This window comes from Eucyclogobius newberryi, unplaced genomic scaffold (genome assembly GCF_026437365.1).
Source record: "Eucyclogobius newberryi isolate DKJ021-1_F unplaced genomic scaffold, fEucNew1.0.hap1 SCAF_9, whole genome shotgun sequence".
Taxonomy (NCBI): domain Eukaryota; kingdom Metazoa; phylum Chordata; class Actinopteri; order Gobiiformes; family Gobiidae; genus Eucyclogobius; species Eucyclogobius newberryi.
Window position 1 is genome coordinate 32,242,267 of NW_027316532.1, and position 24,423 is coordinate 32,266,689.

Here is a 24,423-nt window from a genome sequence, read left to right on the forward strand (position 1 = left end):
ATATGGACATGCATATGGACATGCATATGGACATGCATATGTCCATATGGACTTTCTTCACGTTCGATCCCGAGCTCTTGGACCAGGTTAAGCCACAGATGGAGGGATCCAGACAGTGCATCATTATGCCTTTAGCAGCATTGCCTCTGCGCCTGCACCTCACCTGCTGCGCATCAGAATGAAAGGAAGAGCCGGGGTTTGATTGGTCAGCTGCGGTGGTCGTCGTGTATAAAGCTCAGACCCTGAGCCGCAGACAGAAGCGAGAGCGCGGAGCTGCGCCACAGAGCGCACGGTTCATCCAGAGAGGAAACACCTGTTACTCACGCTGCGACCGGGAAAGGGACTTTTGTCTGGTAAGAACTTAGACTAAGTCAATTCTATAGTAAATACAGCATATCAGCCTTTATACTAATGCAAATAGTAGTCTATTTATATCTAAGACTGTTGTGCGTAAGGCTGGGGCTGCTTGGACCTGTTGATAGGTTAATAAAGTTTAGCTGGACAAATTCATGTGTTATGTTAAAGGGGGAAATGACGGGATTGTGTTAGTATTTTATAACGTTTTAGAAGGTATCCATTTATAAAAATATTTTTTTGAATAATTATTTATTTTATAAAAGTAAATAAAGGTTATTTAATTAATGACGTGAGTCTAAACCAAAATGTATTTTATACAGTGCATTCATTTTACATGTTTATTTAAGTAAGCCTAGATTTGAAATTGTGAGTTTCAAAGAAATTGTGTAAATCAAATGGGCTTTAATTATTTCCACCCCTTTCTTTTTTCTGATTGATTTCAGAAACACTTGACTGACTCTAACAATCCCACATCGCCCACTGTGTGGTGGGGCCATGTGGGTTCTGGATAAACTCCGTGGGTCTGTGGAGACCAGTGTGCTGCGACAGGGAGAGAATGGAGATAAGAAAAGTATGGTGGCCCCAACATATACCAACGTCCTCACACCAGACAAAATCCCTGACTTTTTCATTCCTCCAAAGCTTGTCAGCTGCCCCCCAGAACCTGAGATACATAAACCAAAAGAAGGGGTACAACCTTCTACTTCGGAACAAACAATTGGAAGTGGGAAGAAGATCAGCAGCCCCCGTAGCCCTAGACTAGTTTCTAAGATTGCAGGCGACACAAAAAACTTGCTGAGAGCTGCCAACCGTCACATCATACAAATAGAGAGTGCTGACGATGTTGTGGCTGGTGACACAAATGCAGATCCTCATTCACAAACAGCTATGTCCTTGCCCTATGTGCCCAAGACCCAGACATCTTATGGGTTTGCGACATTAAAGGAGAGTCCTCACACACGGCGTAAAGAGTCTTTGTTTCACTGCGAGGTTACCAGTCCCATTACATCGCCCAATACTCAGAGGAAGACACCAGGCAAAGGCAGTGAAGGAGGAAATCATCTGAACCCAGCAGACTGCAACCCATCCCACATGAATCCTTATCGATACTTTAGTGGTGGAGAAAGTGACACCTGTTCTTCAGCAGAATCCTCTCCCTTTAGCTCACCTCTACTATCCCGATCAGCCTCTTTGCTTAAGATCTTCACCCACGAAACTCAAGCAAAGGTTGTGAAGGCCAAGCGGACATTTGCCCGCCACAGCTCACTGTCGACAGATGAATGCAGCTCAGCAGAACCCAGCCCTAATATCCAACGACGTCTCCATGTCCCTTCTTTGCACGGAAGTTCAGGGGCGTCTGATCCCGGGCTTCAACGAGAACACATCATTAATCTGCATAAGGGAGGCACTGTGAGAATCAGTGCAAATTATGATACAAGTACATCCCGCTTGTTGCTTCGTGTCCTGGCAGCAGAAAATCTGTATGACAAGCACTTTGACATCAAAAGCATCAACTGCTGTGTCTCTCTTTATCTTAATCCTGGGAAACTGCAGAAGCAGAGGAGCAACATAATCAAGAACAGCCGTAACCCTGTGTTTAAAGAGGACTTCTTCTTTGACTCCATAAGCTCAGTTCAAGTGAAGAATTTATCTGTTAAGTTCAAGGTGGTGAATAAAGGAACGAGTCTCAAGAGAGACGCTCTTCTCGGAGAACGAGAGGTGCCTTTAACGAAGCTCCTGTCAGGGCTTTAAAGCTAAAAACAAAAAAAGCATTAAAGCATAATGTCAAGAATATTTTCAATGTTTGCACTGCAGTCAAAATTCCTGTTCTAGGAGAAAAAACAACAATGATAAAAGAAAATCTGAAAAACATGATTCGGGCCAAACCACAAATTCTCCGTATTTATTCTCTAATAATAATGACTATACAATTTCAAGAATAAGACATTTTTGGCGCTGTCCTCAGTTTATAACCTCATTAAATCTTTTTCGCTCAACAGTAGCAGCAATTTGACTCTGGAGAGGATTTCTGGACAAATCTGCCAACCTGCTTGTAGTGAACCGTTAAAAGGACTCGACTCCTGTTCTTCACCCTGAGTAACATTTGTTTTGCCTGCAGTGTTGTGGTGGCATGCTTTTTTATTCTTTATATTTAATACATTTGAAGGATGTAATTCTGCATCAAAATGTAATAGTACAAACAAAGATGCCTTGTTTCAAGAGGCTCTGCATCCGGATGTGCAAATGACCCTTTGATATTTTGTTGCCATGGTATACAACAGTGACGAGCGCAGTGGACAAATAAAGCAGTCACAATGGCCAAATTTACATTCAGATTCAAATGGAGTACAGTTGATGTCACTGTCTGTATAGTTGTCATCAGGGAGAATCTGATTTTAGGGTAATGCTATTCAGAAAAGCAGAGAAATCTAGTCAGAGACAAAAAATGCAAACGGTAAAGACAATACTATTTGTATAGAAAGAATCTGTCTATTCCTTTAGAAACCAGTATTCAAAATTAAACTCTTTTGATTTAGCACATTGGGGGGGAAAATCACAAACTTTATTTATTATAGTTAAAGTGAGTCAAAATAGAAACTTAACAAGGACCAAACCAAAGAAGGCTAAATCAGGACTTAATAAGGAAAAGCATGACTAAAATAAGTTTTGGGTTTTTTACTTATAAAAGAAAAACAAACAGTATTTATTTTTGTCAAATAGAGAACCATAAGTTTTAATGCAGTGTATTTTGTTGCACTTGCAGGTCAGACAAATGCAACAAGGGTTATTTGCAGCCGCATATTTACTCACGTGTACCAAAATAAATATGCCAGTCATTTAAATGGAGGTAGTCATCAGTTTATGCAACCATGTTAATGGGCTTAATAAATCTGTCAGCAGATGATCATTTCAACTTAAAGTGTGTTTTGAGATGCATGAAGGACTCACACCCTGGACAATGTCAGTGATGTGGATCTCACAGATTTGGTGCACTTTGGCATTTGCATGAAAAGCCTGACAGTTATGAAACCCTAAAGCCTTACTCTATGTACATGTGAGATATTTTGCATGAAGTGCTGTCGAAATTAAATTTGTACGTAATTTTGCTACTGTTTAACATGACTGAATTTGTGCTAAATTTGTATGTTTTTGGAGTATATATTTGTATATTTCATTGCGCACATATATATATATATTTCATTACACTGCTTATTTATTCAGGTAAAATGAAACTTGGAGGATTAAGAAAAGTGGAAATGTCTTTAATTAGCAGAAATTGCATGTGATTGAGTGTTCAGGAGCCCACGAGAGACTTGGGACATATGCAGGTCAGATAGGCTCATTGCTACAGTTTAAAGTGGGAGGTCATATCAGTGTTTTTAGCTCACTTGTAGCAATGATATGAAATATCTATTCTCCAGTGACACTGTAGTTGACATTTACTGTTTGTGACTTAATCAGTAATACAGTGGCACTGCCTATTTTTACAACATGGCACTCGCTTCTGTTGACACCAATTTCCATCACACTTGATGCATATTGTAGATGGTTTATTTCTATATTTGTACAGTTGGGTTCTTGTAGTATGGATAGTAATTGCTGCTAATGAATAGTACAACTGTGTGTGGTGTTCCTGTAGACCCTGAGACTGAATTGTACATTTCATATTGGTTAGATGCGTGACTGAATAAATATATGTGTATGTGTATGTGTATGTGTGTGTGTGTGTGTGTATATATATATATATTAGTCCTAAAAGGCCTTTCTGTGCCTATTTAACGAAGGCTACATATTGTCGGTGTGTTTTGCTACACATTTCTAAGTAAAACAACCTTATCAATAAACATATCTAAATCTGCATGCATGTATCTATGTATGTTTATGAAAACGACAGATATATTCTTAATGCGGTTGTATGTTTGAGCTCACCGGGAAGCAGACGTTTTTTGGTAATTATTAGTTTTAGAATTGCATTGTATTCCCAAAACAACTGTTTGTAGCACTAACAGTATTTTAACCTGAAACCAAAATATAAGAAAATGTGTACATTATATATCACACTGATGTTTTGCATGCAGGTTGAGTGGTCCTTGTATTTCCTGTATGATTAGTGACAGGCCTAAGAAACAGTGCATTACCATGTGTTGGTACTTTACTGATTCACTTTAAATGCTGTTGGATGGCTACATTTTTATGCTTCTGCAAATAAGCGTAAGTCTTCCTGTATTAACAGGCTCCACAATGAAAATCTGCCAGTCCATTACTTGATTCTGAATTGTATTAATTGTGTTAAAGAATGCACTTAGTTGTTTTATTTTTTGTTGTGGTTGGGCCTGATGTGTACTGATACTTTTACACTGTGATGCTCCAACCACCCTATTTTGTGCTTATTCTGTCAATCAGTATGAACTACTTTAAATAATAAAAACAATTAAAAGTTACATTGTGTGGGTGGGGTTTTGTTTATTGCTACACACATTCTATGCACTTTTTTGTAACATAATAATATTAATGCAATTAATAATAATAATACTAATAATTTCTACTCTCCTGTACATCTCATCATGTGTACCATATTGTTTTAATTGACAGGTTCACCATCACCATAAGCCTCTTGGAGGAGTGCATCTAGAAGCTGTTTGAAGACACAGGTAAAAATACCACATTTGTCTCATTGTATTGTAACAGGAACAGTACTCGCATCTGTTTTAAATATTTTCTCTTAAAGCTCAGGGGACAATTGAAAATGTAACAAGTTGTATGTGGTGCTAAAACAGACTGCAGCATACATTAAGTTAAAACAACTCTTCTAAGCTGGAAGACCTGCACAAGAAACCCCACAAATGTTTCAGTTGTGGGCTTTCTGAACAGTAGTGACAGCGCAAAGGCCAATGTGTTCTATAACATTTGTATGTTTGCATACACAAATGCTTCTCCATACTGGCACCGTGTGCTCACTGTGGCTGCAAGGAAATGTTTTCCAATATCCTTCCATCTGCCATTGTTCATTTCCATCTCCAGCTGGATGTCTCTCGCATCTTGTAAATTGATTTATTATGCAGTCTTCCCTTGCGTAAGGGTGGAGGATGGGAACCAGTGCAGACTGTGGGTATGGCTGAAGTGAAAGTTGGCAATGAAAAAACCCAATAGAGATACAAATCAGATTTGGGCAATTGTGGGCCATTGCTTTCTTGGCTTGAGAGCAGAAATGTTTAGGGGCTATTATTGGCTTCTGAATTACTATGGCAACCACTGGCAACCACAGGAATGAGTGTGTGACAAGGGGAGATGATGGTAATATTCTACTGTAATAGTCAAACTCATTTTCTTTTCGGCAATAAGTCAAATATGGCTTAAGTTGTGTATTTTATTTTAAATTTAGCATGTATTTCTCTCAGGTAGAGAGCATATACTTTTTGATATGAAGTCTAGATTTGCTTGTTCTAGTTAGTTGGAAATAGTCTATAAACAAACATTTAATAACTTTTACTTTTTTACTATTTTAAATTATTTTTTGTACTTAATTAGATTTATTGATTAATTGTGATTACTAATAATAATAGAATGAGAAACTCTTATTTACACTATATGTGAAGTGTCTTTTGTGTGCACGCACGTTTCAATGAGTGAAAAAGTTGCATTCAGATTAGAGCTTTTTATATGCAGAGTATGTTTGTTTTGTGCTAGTTTCCTACGTTCATTTTGTCTGTTTCCTCTTTTGATTTTTCTTTTTGATTCTTTGTGCAAATAAAATTTTAATATTTGTGACTTGATTATGATTAAAATAATTGATTAGTTTTTCCATGACCAAGTTGCCTAAAATGGTTTATTACTTTTTTTGACATTGTGGCTCAGAACTTCAAATGATCCCTACTTTTCTGGAATGATGATGACAGTGAGTATGATGACAGTGAGTATGATGACAGTGAGTATGATGACAGTGAGTATGATGACAGTGAGTATGATGACAGTGAGTATGATGACAGTGAGTATGATGACAGTGAGTATGATGACAGTGAGTAAGTGCAGGGCTAGAGATGTTCGATGGTGTGGAGCCCAGGATCAGGTGTGATCACATGCTCATTTAGGCCGTTTGGGCCATAACAGCTGAGAAGGTAAAGACCTTTTGGCGCTGTCGTTCAGTCTTTGTGCTTTGTTTATCGCGTGGCAGCCAGCTGCCTTAATGATCGCACCGCTCCATTGTGGCCATGGCCTTCAACGACCTTGTCAGAGTCGCTCTCACTGTCACCCTCACCATGAAGTGCTGGACCAGTACAGGAGACTTGAGGCAACTGCGTCAGACCAAAGGTGTCTGCTGGTGTTTCCATAGCAACTTGTGGGTTACTAGTCATATAGGGGGAGCACAGGAATGTGAGGCTGGGGGCTGGTTTCACCTGAGCATCACATGACCAATGTAGGAGAGAGGTAATAGCAGAAGACATCAGAGACGGAAACGTACCTCAAGTTACAAATCAAGTTAGAAATCTGGGGGTAATAATGGACTCAGCCTTGCCCTTTAACAGCCACGTCAAATCAATAACATCAGCAGCTTTTTACCGTCTAAAAAACATTGCTAAAAGTACAATGTCTAAACTAGACTTGGAGAGATTTATCCATGCATATGTCTCCAGTAAATTAGACCTCCCTTGCCTCCATTGCCTCCCTCATTGTCCATCCAGAGGAGACTTTATGGACTAAACCACAGTGACCAGTTACAGACGACCTGCTTTGTAAGGCGTATGACATGGGAGCTCGTATGGGTCATACTGGGAACTCTCTGTCTCAAAATGTTGGCAAATTGTTTAAATGTAATGTAAAAATGTTAAATGTAAAAATTCTACTCTTTACCAAGTTAAATTAATAAAGATTCAATCAGCTTGATGATAAGAAAAATATATTATTTGTGTTCAAACAGCACTTTGCTGACTTTGACTTTGCTGTTACCGCAATACATGAGAATAGACCCTTTACACAGTATGAAGTATTCAATATTTTGCTCTCTACAGATCCAAAAAAGTCCACTGGAGCTGACACCCTCAAACCTAGGTTAATTTTGTTATCAGCCCCACAAGTAGTAAATAGTTTAACTCATGTTTTTAATCTTACAATTCACACTTGAAGTATCCCATTACTATGGATAACTGCTTTTGGTTTTCCCTTTGCACAAAGGAGGCCAGAAAAATGATTTCCCGTCCAATCTCAAAACTATCCTGCTTAGCAAAACTCTTGGAGAAGCTAATAAGTAATCAGGTGCGTGCTTTCTTAACCAAATATTCCATTTTAAATAGCTATCAGTCTGGATTTAGACCAGAACATAGTGTTATCACAGCTGCTACCAAAGTTATAAATGATATTGTTATTGCAATATAGCAATATCATGAAGAATGTGCTGCTGTTTTTGTTGATTTGTCAAAGGCCTTTGATTTAGTAGATCACTGTCTGGATGCTATTGGGTTTGATACAAATTTTAAAAAATGGTTTGCAGATTACCGTACAAACAGCTCAGGCTGAATATCTATTCTTACGCTTGATGGTAATATTATTGAACAAGTACCAAATTCCAAATACTTGGGCCTCTGAATGGATGATGCACTCACACACACAGTGAGTTTATTTTTTTCCAATGAAAAAAATATATGATAGGAAATAAACACTTTCCTTAAGTTGTCAACACCTTGTCAATATGCTGCAGCTATTTTCTGACATCACTTCATATCGAGGGAAGTGCTCTGCTTGTGCCTTATCAACCGCCTCACACTGATGTTTCATCTCATCTGCTTCCTATCTTGAGCCTTCTTGTCGCTTTCTGTGGGTTTACAGGTAAAACAATAATACACTGTATAAGGTTTTTTGATTAGTGCCTGCGGTGATGAAATTCCCTGTGAGGTGAGATAAAAGAGGCTCTTTGTGTGTTGATTTGATTGCAGAAAATGTTCAGGCTAAGACAAATGACGCTGTGCAGACCACACTGCAATCAACATAAAGGCCATTTTCATTTTGAAAGATTGTCTCAGAAAGAGTCAAGTGAATCATTGACTCTAACTAAATACCTCATAACTAAGTAAAAAAAGGCCCTTTAAGGCCCTGTACCTTTATTTCTTATAGTTCAGGAAATTGTATAATAATGTGTAGAAGAAGCAGCTATTTACAAAAACAGACCTAAAACAACGACAAAGCGCTCATGAATTTGAATAGGTATTTTATTGGATGAGAATCATAAAGTAAAAAGTGATGCCGTTGTTGGAGTATGTGGTAGCAACTGCCTGGGATGATCCCAGATGGTTGTTTCTTAAGTTTTGAGTGAGAGAAGGGACTGGGGAATGGGCTGCCAAGATTAAATCATTCAATCATCAATTTCAATTCAATTTATTTTTGTAAAGCCCAAAATCACAACAGCGGTTGTTTTGGAGGGCCACAATAATCAATAATTGTTATTTACAGATCTCAATATCTTTAGAACAATACAAAAGAATAGAAGAGCTAATAGAAAATGTGAAAGAATGTACATTAAGAATATGATAAAGAAGAATTTAAAGAATAACTGAAAATAATGATAAACTGTGTTGTATTATGTTATCCTCTAGAAGCTGAAGAAGCAGAAACAACTTTTATTTTTGTATAAGGGGGTGCTCACATAACATGTTGAGCCCGTATTCCGCACTTCAATATTTGTCTCATTGTTCTAATTAAGTTAGCCCCCAGTAATGAATTATAAACCCGAATGTGGAATTGTCCTTCTATTGGCAGGGATGTCCCTGGCTCTCCCCCTGTTACTGGTAATTCATGGCTCCGAAGTTACATCACACACACATTGCTACTGCATTCTTGACAATGAAAGTCTGATGTTGCACTGTGAGCTACATGAACGACAGCACAGGTGCACTGTTATGGAAACAAATGATGCACTTTGAAAATGTCTCATGTTCTACTGTAAAGGGTTTGCTGAACTCTGTTACATCTAGTCTTTTGAACGTTCTGGACACCATTGCCCCTATGAAGGTTAAATGGTTTAAAAATAAGCAGAAGGCGCCACGGAGAAATTATGATTCGGTCAGAGCACAGAAAAGGGAGTGCCGCCGAGACGAAATGGCTCAAGTCAAAGCTCCAGGTTCCAAAATAGATTTACAGAGAAAACGTGTACATGTCCAACCTCTTTTTATAAGAACTAGATATTTTTCTGAAATAACTTGAAGCCTCAGTAACAACTTGTGTTACTGTTTGCCACAGTAAACAGATTTATAAACTGTAATGCGTTTGCATTATTCTTTACTGACAAGGTTCACGGCATTAAAATGCTATAAATCCCACAATGCAAATATAAACCCTAAAACCACCTTGACGCTACAACTTGACCTATAATTTGCATTTTGCACCTGTAACTGACAAAACTGTCCAAGAGATTATGACCAGTCTCTTCTCTTTCTAAAGCCTGTGCAGAGCCGTTTGTTAGCATCACTCGCTCACATAGTTAACATGTGAGCGATTACCCTGACCTCCGCCTGAACACTGACGCAGGCAAAGTCTTAATTTCTGTTAGATCTGAGTGCTGCTTTTGACACTGTTGATTATGAGGACTCGGTGGGCATCACTGGCACTGCCCTAAATTGGTTAAAGTCCTCTCTAGAAGAAACCGTGTCTCAGGCTACGTTCACACAGCAGGTCAAATATGTTTTTTGGGCCCATATGTGGCCTATATCAGATTTTTTTTTCAGGGTAGTGTGAACAGCACACATCGTATGTGGAAATAAATCCGATATGCATCTGTACTTTTAGAAAGCGACTTCAGTCTGAACGCTCAGGTCCTGTTCATCCGCCTTAAATGTCATCAATAGGCAACATTTCCGCGATAAAACTTCACCATTCTGAGTCAAAGTGGAGAGAAACCGCAGATGAAGCCAAAAACTGTCAGTTGAAGAAGGAAGAGTGTCGCAGTGTCGTGAGTTCGAATCCCGACTACCACAATTTACTGCATGTCCTCCCTTCTCTCTCATCCCCCATTTCACTGGGAATGTTCAAATCAAAGCTAAACCATTTTGTTTAGCTGTGCGTATGACTGAGAGGATTTTGTTTGCAATCTTCTCTTTTATGTCTTTATCGTGGTTGCCTTTATTGCATTTATTGTGTCTTGTGTAACATCCCCAAGATCCCATTCGTTGCCAGAAATGGATTACTGTCGTCTACAAAAATCCCTCCACTGAGCGCTGAGCTGTTTGTTTCAGGTAGTTAGCAGCTGGCCACTGAGTTTACAGATTATTGAGTGGCTATGCTAATAAAAGTCTAATTTCTGACACTATCTGGCTGAATCAGCTGTGCTTGCTCTTGAGAGCTTGAGGGTGCCAGTGTATGAGGAAGCTTATGGTAAATGTAAAGATGTAAATGTCCGCAAAAGTTCCTCACTCATGGTCCAAAAGTTGGTCTTGTCTTTTTCACAGAAATATGGATGATTAGCTTGAGAGTACTGCAGCGTACATTCATAAATATCCGTTCCTTTGGCCTTAATAAATACCCAGGGAACTTAAGCAGCTACAAGGCTTTAGTGCTCTTTTATGAACAAGCCATCAAGCTGTGTTTACTATCCAGAATCCACTTTAAGCACTGACTTTTACCAGACAACATCAATTTCCTGTCAAGGAGAAATCAGTGGGTTGTCCAGCAATTGTTTGCTGTCCAGCTTAATCAGTCCTGATAACAGCAGAAGTAAAATATATGTGCGTTTCAGATTAGATGGCTTATTTCGAGGTTGCTATGGTGACTGGCAGGCAAGTAGACACCTGTGAATTAACATTTGCGCTGCAGTACCAGGATCTTAATTAGCGACGCAGGGAAGGAGCAGGAACGGCAGGCAATTCACAACACCCTCCCAGCCCTTTATCAAAACACAGCCTCCATAAAATCAAAGAGAATTAGCTTTCAAACGAACAGGTGTCAGACACAGACTTCACCCCCAGTGATCAGCGGCTGCACAGACAGAGGGGCGAAGAGCATTTACAGGCCTTTTGGGCACAGCTTCAAACTGCTGCAGTCAGTTGTCAAAAACAATGATACTATATGTGACATCATGCTTACTCTGCACATGATATCATTTGATATAATCATCCATTCTCTGGAACAGGATTGAACAGTGTTTTGTGGAACGTTCATAGCTCAGGAAATCTTGTTATAACCTAACCCTGCTTTAAACTTTATCCCTGACCTGTCTAGTGTGTTCCTGGGTCTTCATTATGCTGTTTGCGCCCCAACACCCTCTGAACAAACTTCTGTGGCCACAGAACAGCTGCATTTAAACTCAGATTAGATTACACACAGGTGGACTCTATTCAATTAGGTCAACCTTCAAATCTTTCAGCAATCAGCAACTTCCAATAGAAATTGGGGGAAAAGAGGCTGAATACTTTTTGTGCTGCACTTGAAATCATGTATAATTTTACTTGCTCAGAAAATGCCACTACAATTTATTTGAGTTTATGGTTGTGACGCGACAAATGTGTTGAAAGGTTCCAGGGGTACAAATTTACAAAAATACAAAAATGTGTGCGCTTTTTTTCTTTCTCCGTGGTGATTCCTGTCATGGTAACGGAGCAATGTATGTTTTATTGCTATTTGAAGAGATCTCAATTGCCATGTTTACAAAAATCTATTTTGCTGTGTTTTTAAGTGAATAACTCTGAGTGAGTGCTTAACAACCCACCCTGGAGTTGATAGACAAGCACAAATTAATAGTCCTTCAATAATTACCTCGGCTGCTGGTTCTGTTGCAGGAAATTCAGACTGAGCTCCTCATTTCGTCTATTGTTTTAATGAGCAAGTATCAGGGCTTATTAACGGACCAAAGTACTTCTGTGGAGCACGTTTTCATGGTTGAAACTCATCCTTATTGTGACTTCAGGAGTCAGAAAGGACAAGAGATGTGCAGCTGACACCTGCAGAAGCTCTATGTTTGTTTAGCAGCTGTTGATGAGTGTTGTTCATAGAAACTGGGAAGTTAGTTCTATTCAAAGTAAAAAATTTAAAAAAACATATTATAAACTAGAGGCCTTTAGGCCATAATAACTATACCAGAAATGGGTGCACGGTGGCAAAGGCTCTTGCCTCCCAAGAAGGAGATCATGGGTTTGATTCCCGGGCCAGACCAACATCACATGATCTCTCCGGGTGGAGTCTGTCCTCCCTGTGTTACCGTGGGTTCTCTCCGGCGTCCTCCCACCATCCAAAGACATACATGTATTAGGCAAAATTGGCAACTCTAAATTGGCACATCAGTAGTATTCTCATGCATGGATTTATGGCCACTAGCACAGCTTTAGAAGGGAGGGAAAAGTGAAGCCGGGTGGATCACCATTGAGGATAATCAGCTCTTATTTCATAGTGTCATTGGCCATGTTTCGACTGGTTCACTTTGGAGCAGATTGGTACGGTTCGAAAGTGTCTCCACTGTCTTAAGTGAACCGAACCAGTCTATTTAAGCGATTCTAAGGGGGGTGAGTAGTAGATTCCAGAACGGTCTGGCTTGCTTTCAGCTCTTGATAGTCTTTTGAACAAGATGATTGGATAAGGTTAGGTGTTAGGCTTTGGGTTAGGAAAAAATCTGGTAAAACTAAAAATGTAAGGGCACATCCCTGAAATGTTGAAACCAAAATAGAAAGGCTCATAAAATGCATCAGCCAAATGGAGGGGAACATCTTAGACTGACACGAGACATTGTGTAAGTGTATACTTATACAGTCTTATATCTGGCTTTTGTCCCCAGAAAACCTCCATTTGTCTATTTCCTTCCATGACCATCATTAGAATCAAAACCAGTCAGCCAGTGCAACTGGAGATCTGAAGCCTATCTTTGCCTCTCCCAGGGCTGTGACCAATCAATACATTTAAGCCCCTGTGCCCTCACTCTGTGAATGCAGTCATGCAAGACTACTCCTTAGCACACATGAATGGGGCACTAGAGTAGGGTGCATTAGAGACAGGTGCGCCAGAGGCAGGTGCAGGGGGGACAGCACTTCATATAGACCACCCACAAATGAGCAAGAGTTAAGGTCTGTTTCAAATTATAAGCTTCAAAGCCTCAGATAAGAGATCAGATAGTCATTATACAGTTTACACTTGATAGAAACAGACCATTTGATTTACGAATATCAGACTTTACAAGGTGACTAATAATTGTACTGTGATTTTTCAGTTTTTTTCCTCCCTGGTCAATTTCCCATGCTAATCTAGTGATGGAGCAGAAGGCAGACAGCACTCTGAAAGAACTGGTGGATATGGTTTGTTCTGCTACTCGAGACCGTCCTCAGTGTTCCTTTTTGTATAATGACGTGTTAATGAGAAATTGGACACCTCAGCTAGCGAGCTTTGTTGGTGAGCCTGGTGTACGAGGTAATGTTGTATTGCAGATCTCTCACAATCAGTGTGACCATCTTGATGTATGACCGGGTGAACTAAGTATTACAGTCCCATTCACCTTATTTCTGCCTCTTTCAGACCAACACGGACATACACACGTTATACTTTCCACCTGTACTAAAGGTTTTGTTGTACGTTTTATCAAAGTTACTAATTCTTACATTCAGTTTTGACAGGGATTCAAAATATTTCATGGTTTTGAAAGTGACTTTACAGCATGGTTCCCCCAATGTGTGATAGCCATTCTGAAAAGGTCACACATCATGGGGTCACAGCAAAACTAATTAAAGTCTTCAAAAATCACACCACGCATGGTATCATATTGAGCTTAGCTTTTCGAATAAAATCCCACCAGATCAACAAAAGGGCTCTCTGTGCCTCTGTCTTAACTTGTAATGAAACATGATTGGTTGTTCTCCAATGGCATTAATATATTTTAGCATTATATTAATATAATATTGTTTTAAATGTCAAGAGTATTTAAGAGATGAAAGATTGTTCCAAAGCAAAATTAGGAGAACTATACCGGTGCAATGACTTGTACATTAACATGGTCTTAACCACTTCTAGTTCATTAGTTCTTCAAATACTTGTTGTTGCCCAGGAATTACAGTTGAAAATGAGCTTTGACGCTAGAACTGGCACATTTACAGAAATGTTCATTAATGTGCACTGTCCCTATTCAAATAACAATACATTTAATAGTATAATAAAAACAAAAGAACAAGACCTTTTTATCCTCCAGACCGTTAGTCAAAGGAACCACACAGTCCCCCTCATTCTGGAGTTCACACAGAGACCATAGTGGCTGAAAGTGGGTCATAACTGATCAAAGTTTGAACATGTATATTTGTGTCGCTCATGGTGGAGAGGATAGCACATATGCTGTGTCGGACATGGTGAGTTCAAATCTTTCATTATAAACTGCAATATTGATATGAAACAACTTACTGTAATAATAGAAACCGGTTTCTTTGCTGCTGGCCAAACCTCATAATTGTATTTCACTGCAGCAATTTCATTTACTCGTTTTATTTGAAAAAAAAACCCTACTTGAATTGACCTTACATGTATGAGTTAGGAATGAATGAATGAATAGTATGTGTATTTAAATACAACTCTGAACAAGCCAATGACACTATTGATAAAAACAATGGAAACAACTCATAAATGTTGAATGAGACAAAGAGGATTGCCCAAATTCTGGCATTTATTTTTATATTTTTGAGACAGAGTGTTGATTACTGTCTTTGTTGTAGTTGTCTGACACCTTTTCATCTGGTTGTATTTCTTTTCCCTTGGGCTAGGGACATGGAGCATATGCCTCAGTTACTTTGACATTCATGCGGGTGCTACTCACTGTGGACGTTAGATGGAAGTGAACCCAGGTCTGATGTGCCACATGAAGCTTAAAACAGACATGCTCAATGTGATTTCTCTCATTGTGCGATAACAGCACCACAACAATAGCAACCCAACTCTAACGTCAAGAGGATGAAAGGGAACTTGCTCAGTTCAATTATCACAATGATGTAGACCAAACCAGGTGACCTTTTCCACGAATTTCACACAAAACAAACAGCACACGAGCCAGGTGGATCCGCTCCACCTATAACTCTGTGATCTCAGATGTGAAACATCGAAAACAAACGAGCAGCTTCTTCAAAAAGCTGCAAGACCATCTGGATCAGACTCAATCCAAAAGTTTTCAAAAGAAAATATAATTAGCTACCACAGCTGCTCCGACCTACAATGATAGGAACATTTGAACATTACCCATATGTAGTGGCATTGATATTGTAATTTGGTCCTTAAGATTGCGGATAACTTATAGCTCTGCTAAAAATTGCGTAATACTTTAAAAAAAAACAACAACAACAAGGTGACGTCTGCCTAGGCAATGATGCAGCTTGCAAATATTTTCTCTATAGCTGTAATTTGTTTAATCCAGCCATTATCCACACTGGGGAACTGAGGAAGAGGTGCAGAAGGAAGCACCATCATGGGAAAACAAGCCCCTACATGGTATATATGGTAGATAGAAGAAATCCTATATATATATATATATATATATCCCGAGCTTAATGATGAACTTTAGGTCAGTTGGCGTTACATGAAGCATGGATCATTGCTGGAGGTATATGATAAATGTCTGGAGGCAGATTTCATCACAGTGTGATAGTGGTCCCTGCAGCATTTCTCACCCACCACCGCTGTTATCTATTTACTCTCTCAACCTTATCCTTCCCCCCCTTTAATTTCAGATCTCTCCCTCCCAGATTCTATCGCTCCTCTGGGTCATGGATGGAGGTGACTACTCTGGAGGTGTTGTTCTCAAATCACATCAGTCTTTTCTCTTGCACACTGTTTGTTGCTGTGGAAACACGATCATAAACTAATTTAAATAGAATAGAAACTAATTTAAAAAATGAATTAGATCTGTTAAATACATTTGTGAACATGAAGGGAATTGAAAATGAAGCACTGTGTTAAGTCTTTTTTTTAATTAGAAACTGACCCTAATAGTTTTTTCTACCTGTCATGTTTTAATTATTTATATGTACATTAAGAAATATTTGAAAATGATCCCCGATCAATTAGGCAAAATAAAGAAATCATTATAATATTCCAAATTTGCCAAGATCAGAACAACTGAGCAAAATTGGTATTGCAGATAAAAGTGTGATATGAGTTATTGAAAGTGACAGGTGGTCATGAATATAACGGCAGAGGGAAATAAACTGTTCTGGTCTGGATGGACTGAAGCCTCCTGCCTGGGGGAGTGGTTCAAATAGTCCATTGCCAGGGTGACAAGGGTCAGCTATGATCCGACCTGCACGTCCCCGAGTTCTGGAGACAAACAGGTCCTGCAGAGATGAGAGGCTGCAGCCCACTCATTCTTAGATTATAATATTCAACTTTGTCTCTATGTCTTTTCATTCTCTTTATTGGGATGTGAAGCCTCTATTATACTTGTAGTCCTCCTTTAGGTTTCCATTTCCCGAGCTCCAAATGGCAACAGCTCCACTACGCTTCAATGAGCGCCTGATCAGAGGAAGAAAGAGCCAACCGACACAGACAGGTGGAGCGAGGTATGAGCAGATGAGTAAAATGATGTGAGGCTTGAGTGCCATTTCCTGAGCAATTGAGCAGTGGGCGGTTGAGCTTTGAAAGAAGTAGGAGGTCGCCATTTTATTGCTCATTTTATTCATCAAGCCCAGTTATAAGTTTCACTCAGTGCTGAATTAAACGGCGTGTCTCATCACGACACGTCCAATAGCTCTGTCTGGGCTCTTGTGCTCCGTTCCCACTCTCAAGCCTAAAATGATGAGTCTTTTATAGGCATTTGAGTCAACAAAGGGTCAGTATTTGCATTGTTATGAGCCTTTCCATTGAGAGGGATGGGAACAGAGCCATTCTCCTCTCCATTGCCTGTCTAATTACACCTTGTATGATGAAGGGCAGCAGGGAAAACCTAGTTATCGCTAAAAGCCTATAATGTCATTGAGGAGCTGAGCTGCAGCCTGCAATACAGCAGCAAAACGTCAAGATTAGGGTTTTAACACAGATGAATTACAGTGGGGAATGAAATTGAACATTAAATAACTTGGGAAAGTTTCTTTTGGATGAGTGAATATTCCACACATCTAGAAACTGTTGCAAAACTAGTCATTATTACCTTATACTTCAATGAGGGATTACACAACTCATTTATACCCCCTTATATTTTAATATTCATATGATGTCTTCAAGACTTCTCCATACTGGAGATACAAAATAAGAAATAATCAAGCCATAAATTTAAAGATAATTGTCTCATCTCTGTCAGCCTTCAGTTCTGACCAAGTGTTGGGAGATAACAGGTCTTTTCGGCTGTGCACCACTGGCTCAAAGCAGCGGATGTGTTCACCTGATGTCGTCTACCTACTTCACACATTTGTCCATGTTTCAGTTATTTATCGTCCCCCCATCTCTTATGTGTATTATTTTGGCCAAACCTCCTTGTCAATGCTCGATCTTGTCTCAGAGTAGGGTTGGACCTGGTTAGTTCTTGGATAGACTTTGGTCACTTTGAGTGTTGTAAAGGGCTCTATAAATAAAGGTTGATTGTATAGGAGACCACAGTCGGGCAGCGGTCTGGCCTCATGACAAAAACATTTTTAACATTAGAAATGTCATTAGGTAAGACACTTCACCCACCTTGCCCACTGTGAATGTGGTGTGCGCATTGGTGATTGGTAGCTTACCACCAATAAGTGAATTAATAATTCACAAAACTGTAAAATGACTGGAGGATACAGAAAAGTCATTATTGAGATTTGAATCAACTTTTTTTCTACCAGTTATTATTACAAGATTGTTTGGTAACCTGCATTGGCTATATCTAAATGTTACAGCGCAATTTGTGCAGTACTGGCTCAAACTGTACTTTAATTACACAGTAATCTATTGAAATGTCAGCAGCTGTTCCTATACCTTTGCACTCTACACAGGCTTCTTCCACGGTATTGCTGCTTAGTTGAAGTGTGACTTGGGCTATTGTGTAACAAAACCTTTTATTCCACTTTGATACAATCATTACTCAGATAATTGTGGCCGGAGGGTTATAAAATATCAACTCAGTATTTTTTTGTGAGCCCTCATAACTCTATAGTCATGTTGTTGCATGTATTGTTTGTATTAAAAACTGAGCAAAGGGGAAGTAAACGTAAGCACCATATAAAAGAAGACTAAAAAAGAATAGGCTAGTGCCTCAGGGGATCTTTTTGTAAGAATAAAATATAGGTAGTCGACAGGCTCTTCAAGGATCAAGGCATAAATACACTGAGACAGACTTGCAACATAAAAGAACAGTGCATATGTACAAAATGCAGTCATGGAAGTCTGAGGCACTCTGTTACCTTAAGTAAAAGTTATTTATTATAACATGAACAGCCTACATGTCTTCTTCAGGGCTAAGAGGAAAAGTTACACCAGCAGTGGAATTTAAAGACGCTGGGTCATGTGACTCAGGGCACGTGACTTGCACCAAATACTGACACATTTCTTTTGACAATGTTTCAGTTTGTATGTCCAGCAGCAATATAAAAATATTTTGTCATAGGATAATCCATATTTTGTGTTTTGATGGCGTATTTGTGTTCTGAAAAACGTTTCCTTTTGGTCCATTTTGTAGACGACAAACTTGTGCGGCAGTGGTATTTTATTTCAAGTTTCGAATCCAAAAAAGTGGTAGATCTGTTCATCTGTGTTGCAGGAGCCACGTCGGAAAGTATTGAGAGGCTCTCTGTAAAATGTCAATGGTTTGTGAGCTGGCATGTAGCTTGTCGCCAGTTCTTCTCTGAGGGTAGGTGGACGCTTAAAAGAAAAGGTAGGCGGCGGCTCAGAGAAGAGAGAGGACAGAGAAGGATCACAGGATAGAATGCTCCAGTTTTTAATGAAGGCCCGTTTTGATTTTGTAGGCAGAAGGGCTGTATTGTATTGGGCAGAAGATCCTGTTCTATTTCATCCCTACTGACCGCCAGAGGCGGTGCATAAAGCACTGGATGATCATCCTTGCGCATACACAGGTCGAGAATGAATAACAAAAAAGTCACCTTTGACCCCCCGGTGGCTCACGTGAGTCTATATAGTCACGTGACACCGGGAGCTCAGTCCCTTTTCACCTTCTCGCATGCAGGTTGTATACGTGGTTGTTCGGCTAATATTGCTGTTTTCCCACAAAGTTGGTTCGTTTTGCCGCTTGTAGCCTGTTAGCCCTGTGACTGTGGTACAGTCGGTGCAGCGAGTTCGCTCGCCCTCCTGGGGCTGCACAAGCGTGTCGGACCTGTTGCAATAGGAGGTATATTTACGTTGTTTTCTACGACTGGTAAGTACCCCTTTGATGCATTTCGCCGTAGCCGTGCGCTCGGTAGTTTTTTGTTGAATTTGAACCGTACAATTGTACCCGGTTCTGTGTTTATCCGTGCTAAAGCCGGTTGTTTGGTTTACTGATACAGCCGCGCGGCTCTAAGGTCTAACTATAGCCGTGTTCGGGTCATTAGTTCTGAACTGCTTTGTTTTCAGCCAGTTACACACCAGCGGTGGCGTTTTCGGCTCGACCTGGTGGTTACATGTAGCTGGTTTTGTGTTTACATTGGGTCATTAGTGGCGTGCTCAGCTCAGTCTGATCCCGCGCGTCTCATTCACATAGCGAGTCATTAGTGGCGTTCCCTGCTCGACCTGACCCCGCGGTGTCCCCTCATATAGCGGGTCATTAGTGGCGTTCACTGCTCGACCTGACCCCGCTGCGCCCCTCTTACCGGGGTAGGTAAGAGGTTTTACATCTTAGAGTCGCTAGTGGCGTTCCGCTCGACCCGACTCTATTGGCTCCGGTCTTATCATGCTGGAGTCCCTGTGCTGCCGGTCCTGCCTGGCACCGCTGCAGCCTGACGATGGGCATGATCTCTGCCCTGCTTGTCTTGGAGTGGATCATCTTCGGGAGGCACTCTCCGATGATGCTTGCTCCAACTGTTCGGTTATGCCCCGGTCTGTGCGCGTGGCGCGCTTGGCGGCTTTCGAGGACGCTTCAGACTGGTTGTCTGTGGCGCCTCCGAGTCAGTTACCAGCTGGCCAGACTGGGGGCCTCAAGCAGCCGTCCACGGCTACTCAAGGCGGCCCCCCATTTAAGAAAAAGAAGGGCCCCGGGAAGTTAGCGGCTCAAGTGAGCACGCTGACATCTGAACTGGCCCAAATGCGGGCAGTTATCCAGACTCTCCAGACTGATGCCAGTCGTGTGGTGGCACAACGGCATGAGGGGCATGGCACAGCCTCAGTATATGATGACGTCATATCTGTGGCTGCTTCAGACACGCAGTTTCAGCTGGATTCTGACCTTCTGAGCTCCAGAGTTTCAGAATCTGGCTCACTGGCCTCTGCCGGCTCTCAGGCCGACAGTGATGACACTGTCACAGCGGCTTTGCGGACGGCACTTTCCCGCTTAAAGCTGGAGGTTCCGCGGGATGAGGCGGCACCCTCGAGCGCCTTCTTTCGGCGCCAGGCTGCAGCGTCCCACTTTGCAGTTCCTCCCTCGGAGGAGTACATTAAGGAACTGCATGCCTGTTGGACAGACCCAAAGGCATTTTCGAGGCCTACTTCAGATGGCAGGGTTTTGGCACTGATGCAGGATCCTCAGAAGCTTGGCCTGGGACATATGCCGGCAGTGGAGCCGGCTATTGCCTCCCTCATCGTCCGCCCAGAGGAGACTTTACGGACTAATGCCCGGTGTTCACAACCACAGTGCCGGGTTACAGACGACCTTCTGTGTAAGGCGTACGACATGGGAGCTCGTATGGGTCGCATTGGGAACTCATTGTCTCATTTAATGCTTGGCCTGTCGGTTTCCCTTGAGATGGTGCCAGTGGACCAACCAACACATGGGCTGGTTGATGCCTCCTTGCAGGCTTTTGCCCTCATGTCAAGGGAACTAGGGCGACTGCTCTCTACATTAGTGCAAGCTCGCCGCCAAGTATGGCTGGCACAGTCTCCGCTCTCTGAGGCCAGTAGGAAGACCTTGAGGGGTGTTCCAGTTCTTCCCGGAGAACTATTTGGCCCGGCCGCCCTGGAGGCTCTAGAGCGCACGGCCCAGGCTTGCCGTACACGGCAACAGTTGGCGGGGCTTCATAGGCGGGGGTCTCATCGACCGGCTCAGGCCGCCCCTCCCGTTCCTTCACGGAGATACACACCACCGCCCCATCATGACTCAGACTTGCAACAGGCCCCAAGATTTGGATTTCGTCCGTCCCGTGCGTCCCGTTCCTCACAGCCCGGCCGTGGCCCCCACAAACCCGGGCGGGGTCGAGGGGCCTCCAGATGAGGCCACAGGGCCGGCGGTAGGACATTTTTCCCCAGAACTGCTGGAGTACTGGACGGCTCACTCCCCAGATATTTGGGTGCTGGCCACGCTGTCCGAAGGGTATCGTCTGCAGTTCCGCCGCCGGCCTCCTGTTCCTGGTCGGATCCGAATGACAGTTATTCAGGATTCGGCCAAGGTGCAGGCGCTCTCTCAGGAGATTCGCACCTTGCTGGACAAGGGGGCGATAGTTCCTGTGGACCCCCTGCTGGATCCAGGGGGCTTTTATTCCCGTTATTTTTTAGTACCCAAGAAGACGGGCGATTTACGCCCAGTTCTGGACCTCAGGGGTCTAAATATGTTTTTAAGGGTACTCCCTTTCAGAATGTTGGCGGTCAGACAAGTGCTCCAGGCGATCTCCCCAGGCGACTGGTTCACAACAGTAGACCTGAAGGATGCATATTTTCATGTCCCCATTGCACCACCACATTGGAAGTTTCTCCGCTTTGCTTTCCGGGGAGAACACTTCCAGTTCAGGGTCCTGCCATTCGGGTTATCTCTGTCCCCTCGAGTGTTTACAAGGTGCGTCGCTGCAGCCTTGTCCCCCTTGCAGGCCCAGGGGTTGCGGATTCTGCCCTATCTGGACGACTGGCTCATTTGTGCGCCCAGCCACGAGCAGGCGCTTCAAGATACAGAGACTGTGCTCAGGCACGTGGCCAACTTGGGGCTGCGGGTGAACTTGGCAAAGAGTTGCCTTGTGCCGTCACAGGTAGCAACTTTCCTCGGCATGGTCCTCGACTCCCATACAGCGACTGCACGCCCTTCGCCCAAGCGGGTGGACGATATTTTGGGAATGTTGCGGGACTTTCCACAGGGGAGTTCTCTTCCCTACGTCTTGTTCCTAAGCCTCTTGGGCAAGCTGACTGCGGCCGCAACGGTGGTTCCTCTGGGGCTGCTGTCTTTGCGCCCCCTTCAGATGTGGCTCAAGAGCCTACACCTGGACCCCACACGTCAGGATCACAGGCGGCAGCGGCTAGCCGTATCTCCCCAATGCCGGGTGTCTCTATGCAGGTGGCGGAACGAGGCCTTTATGACACAGGGCGTTCCGCTGGGGCCTCTTCCTTCCAGACGGGAGGTTGTGTACACCGACGCATCCCTCCTAGGCTGGGGTGCGACATGGCAGGCAGTTCTTGGCTGTCGAGCTAGCGCTGCGCCATTTCTTGCCACACCTGCGCGGCCGTCATGTCATGGTACGGTCCGACAACACCAGTGTGGTTTTTCACATAAATCACCAGGGCGGCATTGGGTCGGTGACCCTGTTCAGGATTGCACAACGGGTCCTGACTTGGGCTACCCCGCGCCTTGCAAGTCTGAGCGCTGTTCACATTCCGGGGGTTTGGAATGTGTCCGCGGACTTCCTGTCTCGCCATCGGCCGCTGCCGGGGGACTGGCAGCTTCACCCGGAGGTGGTGAGGGACATTTGGGAGACCTTCGGCAGGGCACAGGTGGATCTTTTTGCCTCCCGCGACGCGACACACTGCCCTCAGTGGTTCTCGCTGGCAGACAGGGCCAGCCCACTGGGTCAGGACGCACTGGCTCACGACTGGCCGAGGATGATGCTTTATGCATTTCCCCCATTCCCCCTGATTCATCAGACGCTTCTCAGGGTCTTTCAGGAGGACATGGTTTCCTTTGCTGCGCAGGCTCTGCTGCGGCACAGCGAGACGTCTCCCCCACAGGCGGGATCTCCTCTCTCAACTAGGGGGTCAGATTCTGCACCCCAATCCCGAGCGCCTGAAGCTCTGGGTATGGCTGCTGCAGGGCCCGGCCTGACCTTCTCGAAGTACGCCGGGGAGATTGGGAACACAATAAGCAATGCTCGTGCCCGGTCTACCCGTCTTCTGTATTCCTGCAAGTGGAAACTGTTTGACGCCTGGTGTCGCAAAAGCGGGGAGGATCCAGTGCATTGTGCTGTGTCAACCGTGCTCGCATTCCTGCAGGAGCTACTTGGCCAGGGGCGCTCTCCATCTACCCTGAAGGTATACATTGCCGCAATTTCTTGTGGGCATGTGGGGTGGAATGGTTTCTCGGTTGGCCGTAACCAAGATATTTCCCTTTTTCTAAAGGGTGCTCGGCGTTTGCATCCGCCGGCCCGGTCTGTGGCCCCGGCCTGGGACCTGTCCCTGGTGCTGGAGGCGTTGCGATCCTCTCCATTTGAGCCTCTGTCGCAGGTTGACCTTAAATGGCTGTCAATGAAGACGGCATTCCTTCTGGCGATGGCCTCTGCGAAGCGGGTGAGTGAGCTCCAGGCTTTGTCCGTGGCAGACTCCTGTTTTCGTTGGCACCCCGACAACTCTGGGGTTTCCCTTTGGCCGAATATAGATTTTGTTCCAAAGGTGATTTTGTCGGAGGGGCACAACCGCCCGCTACAACTTGCACGTTTTGGTGCGGGATCTGCCGCCGAACAGCTGTGTCCTGTCCGTGCGCTTGAGGCATATGTGCGTGCTACAGCGTTGATACGCAAATCTGAGAGCCTGTTTGTTTGTTTTGCCGGCCCGCGCAAGGGCCAGGCTCTGTCCAAACAGCGTCTCGCGCGCTGGATTGTTGATGTAATCACGGAAGCCTATACTCCACAAGGGCGACCGTTGCCGTCCGGGGTGAGGTGCCACTCCACAAGGGGGCTCTCAACTTTGTGGGCCGCTATTGGTCTGGGAGCCAAAGGTCATCAATATATCTGCCATAGAATTTTATGAATGATCTAAAGAGGTCGGTATCACTGTACACATACCGTTGTTCCCAAAGTCCTAGATTAAGTCATGCACAAATAGGCGTAT

General features: G+C 43.0%; 1 protein-coding gene and 1 pseudogene across 1 annotated transcript; both read left to right on the forward strand.

Annotated features, from left to right (window-relative positions):
- Nucleotides 1–226: 226 nt before the first annotated feature.
- On the forward strand, nt 227–2,252 carry LOC140354208 (C2 calcium-dependent domain-containing protein 4C). The gene is made up of 2 exons (XM_072439148.1): nt 227–353; nt 801–2,252. The coding sequence occupies exon 2, from the start codon at nt 853–855 to the stop codon at nt 2,107–2,109; it is 1,257 nt and encodes a 418-aa protein (XP_072295249.1). The 5' UTR covers nt 227–353; nt 801–852; the 3' UTR covers nt 2,110–2,252.
- A 17,888-nt stretch (nt 2,253–20,140) lies between these two features.
- LOC140353497 (uncharacterized) lies at nt 20,141–23,422 on the forward strand (annotated as a pseudogene).
- Nucleotides 23,423–24,423: the final 1,001 nt, after the last annotated feature.

Bases quoted from the DNA above. Each gene is read 5' to 3' on its own strand.
- LOC140354208 (XM_072439148.1), top strand. From the start codon at position 853: ATGTGGGTTCTGGATAAACTCCGTGGGTCTGTGGAGACCAGTGTGCTG.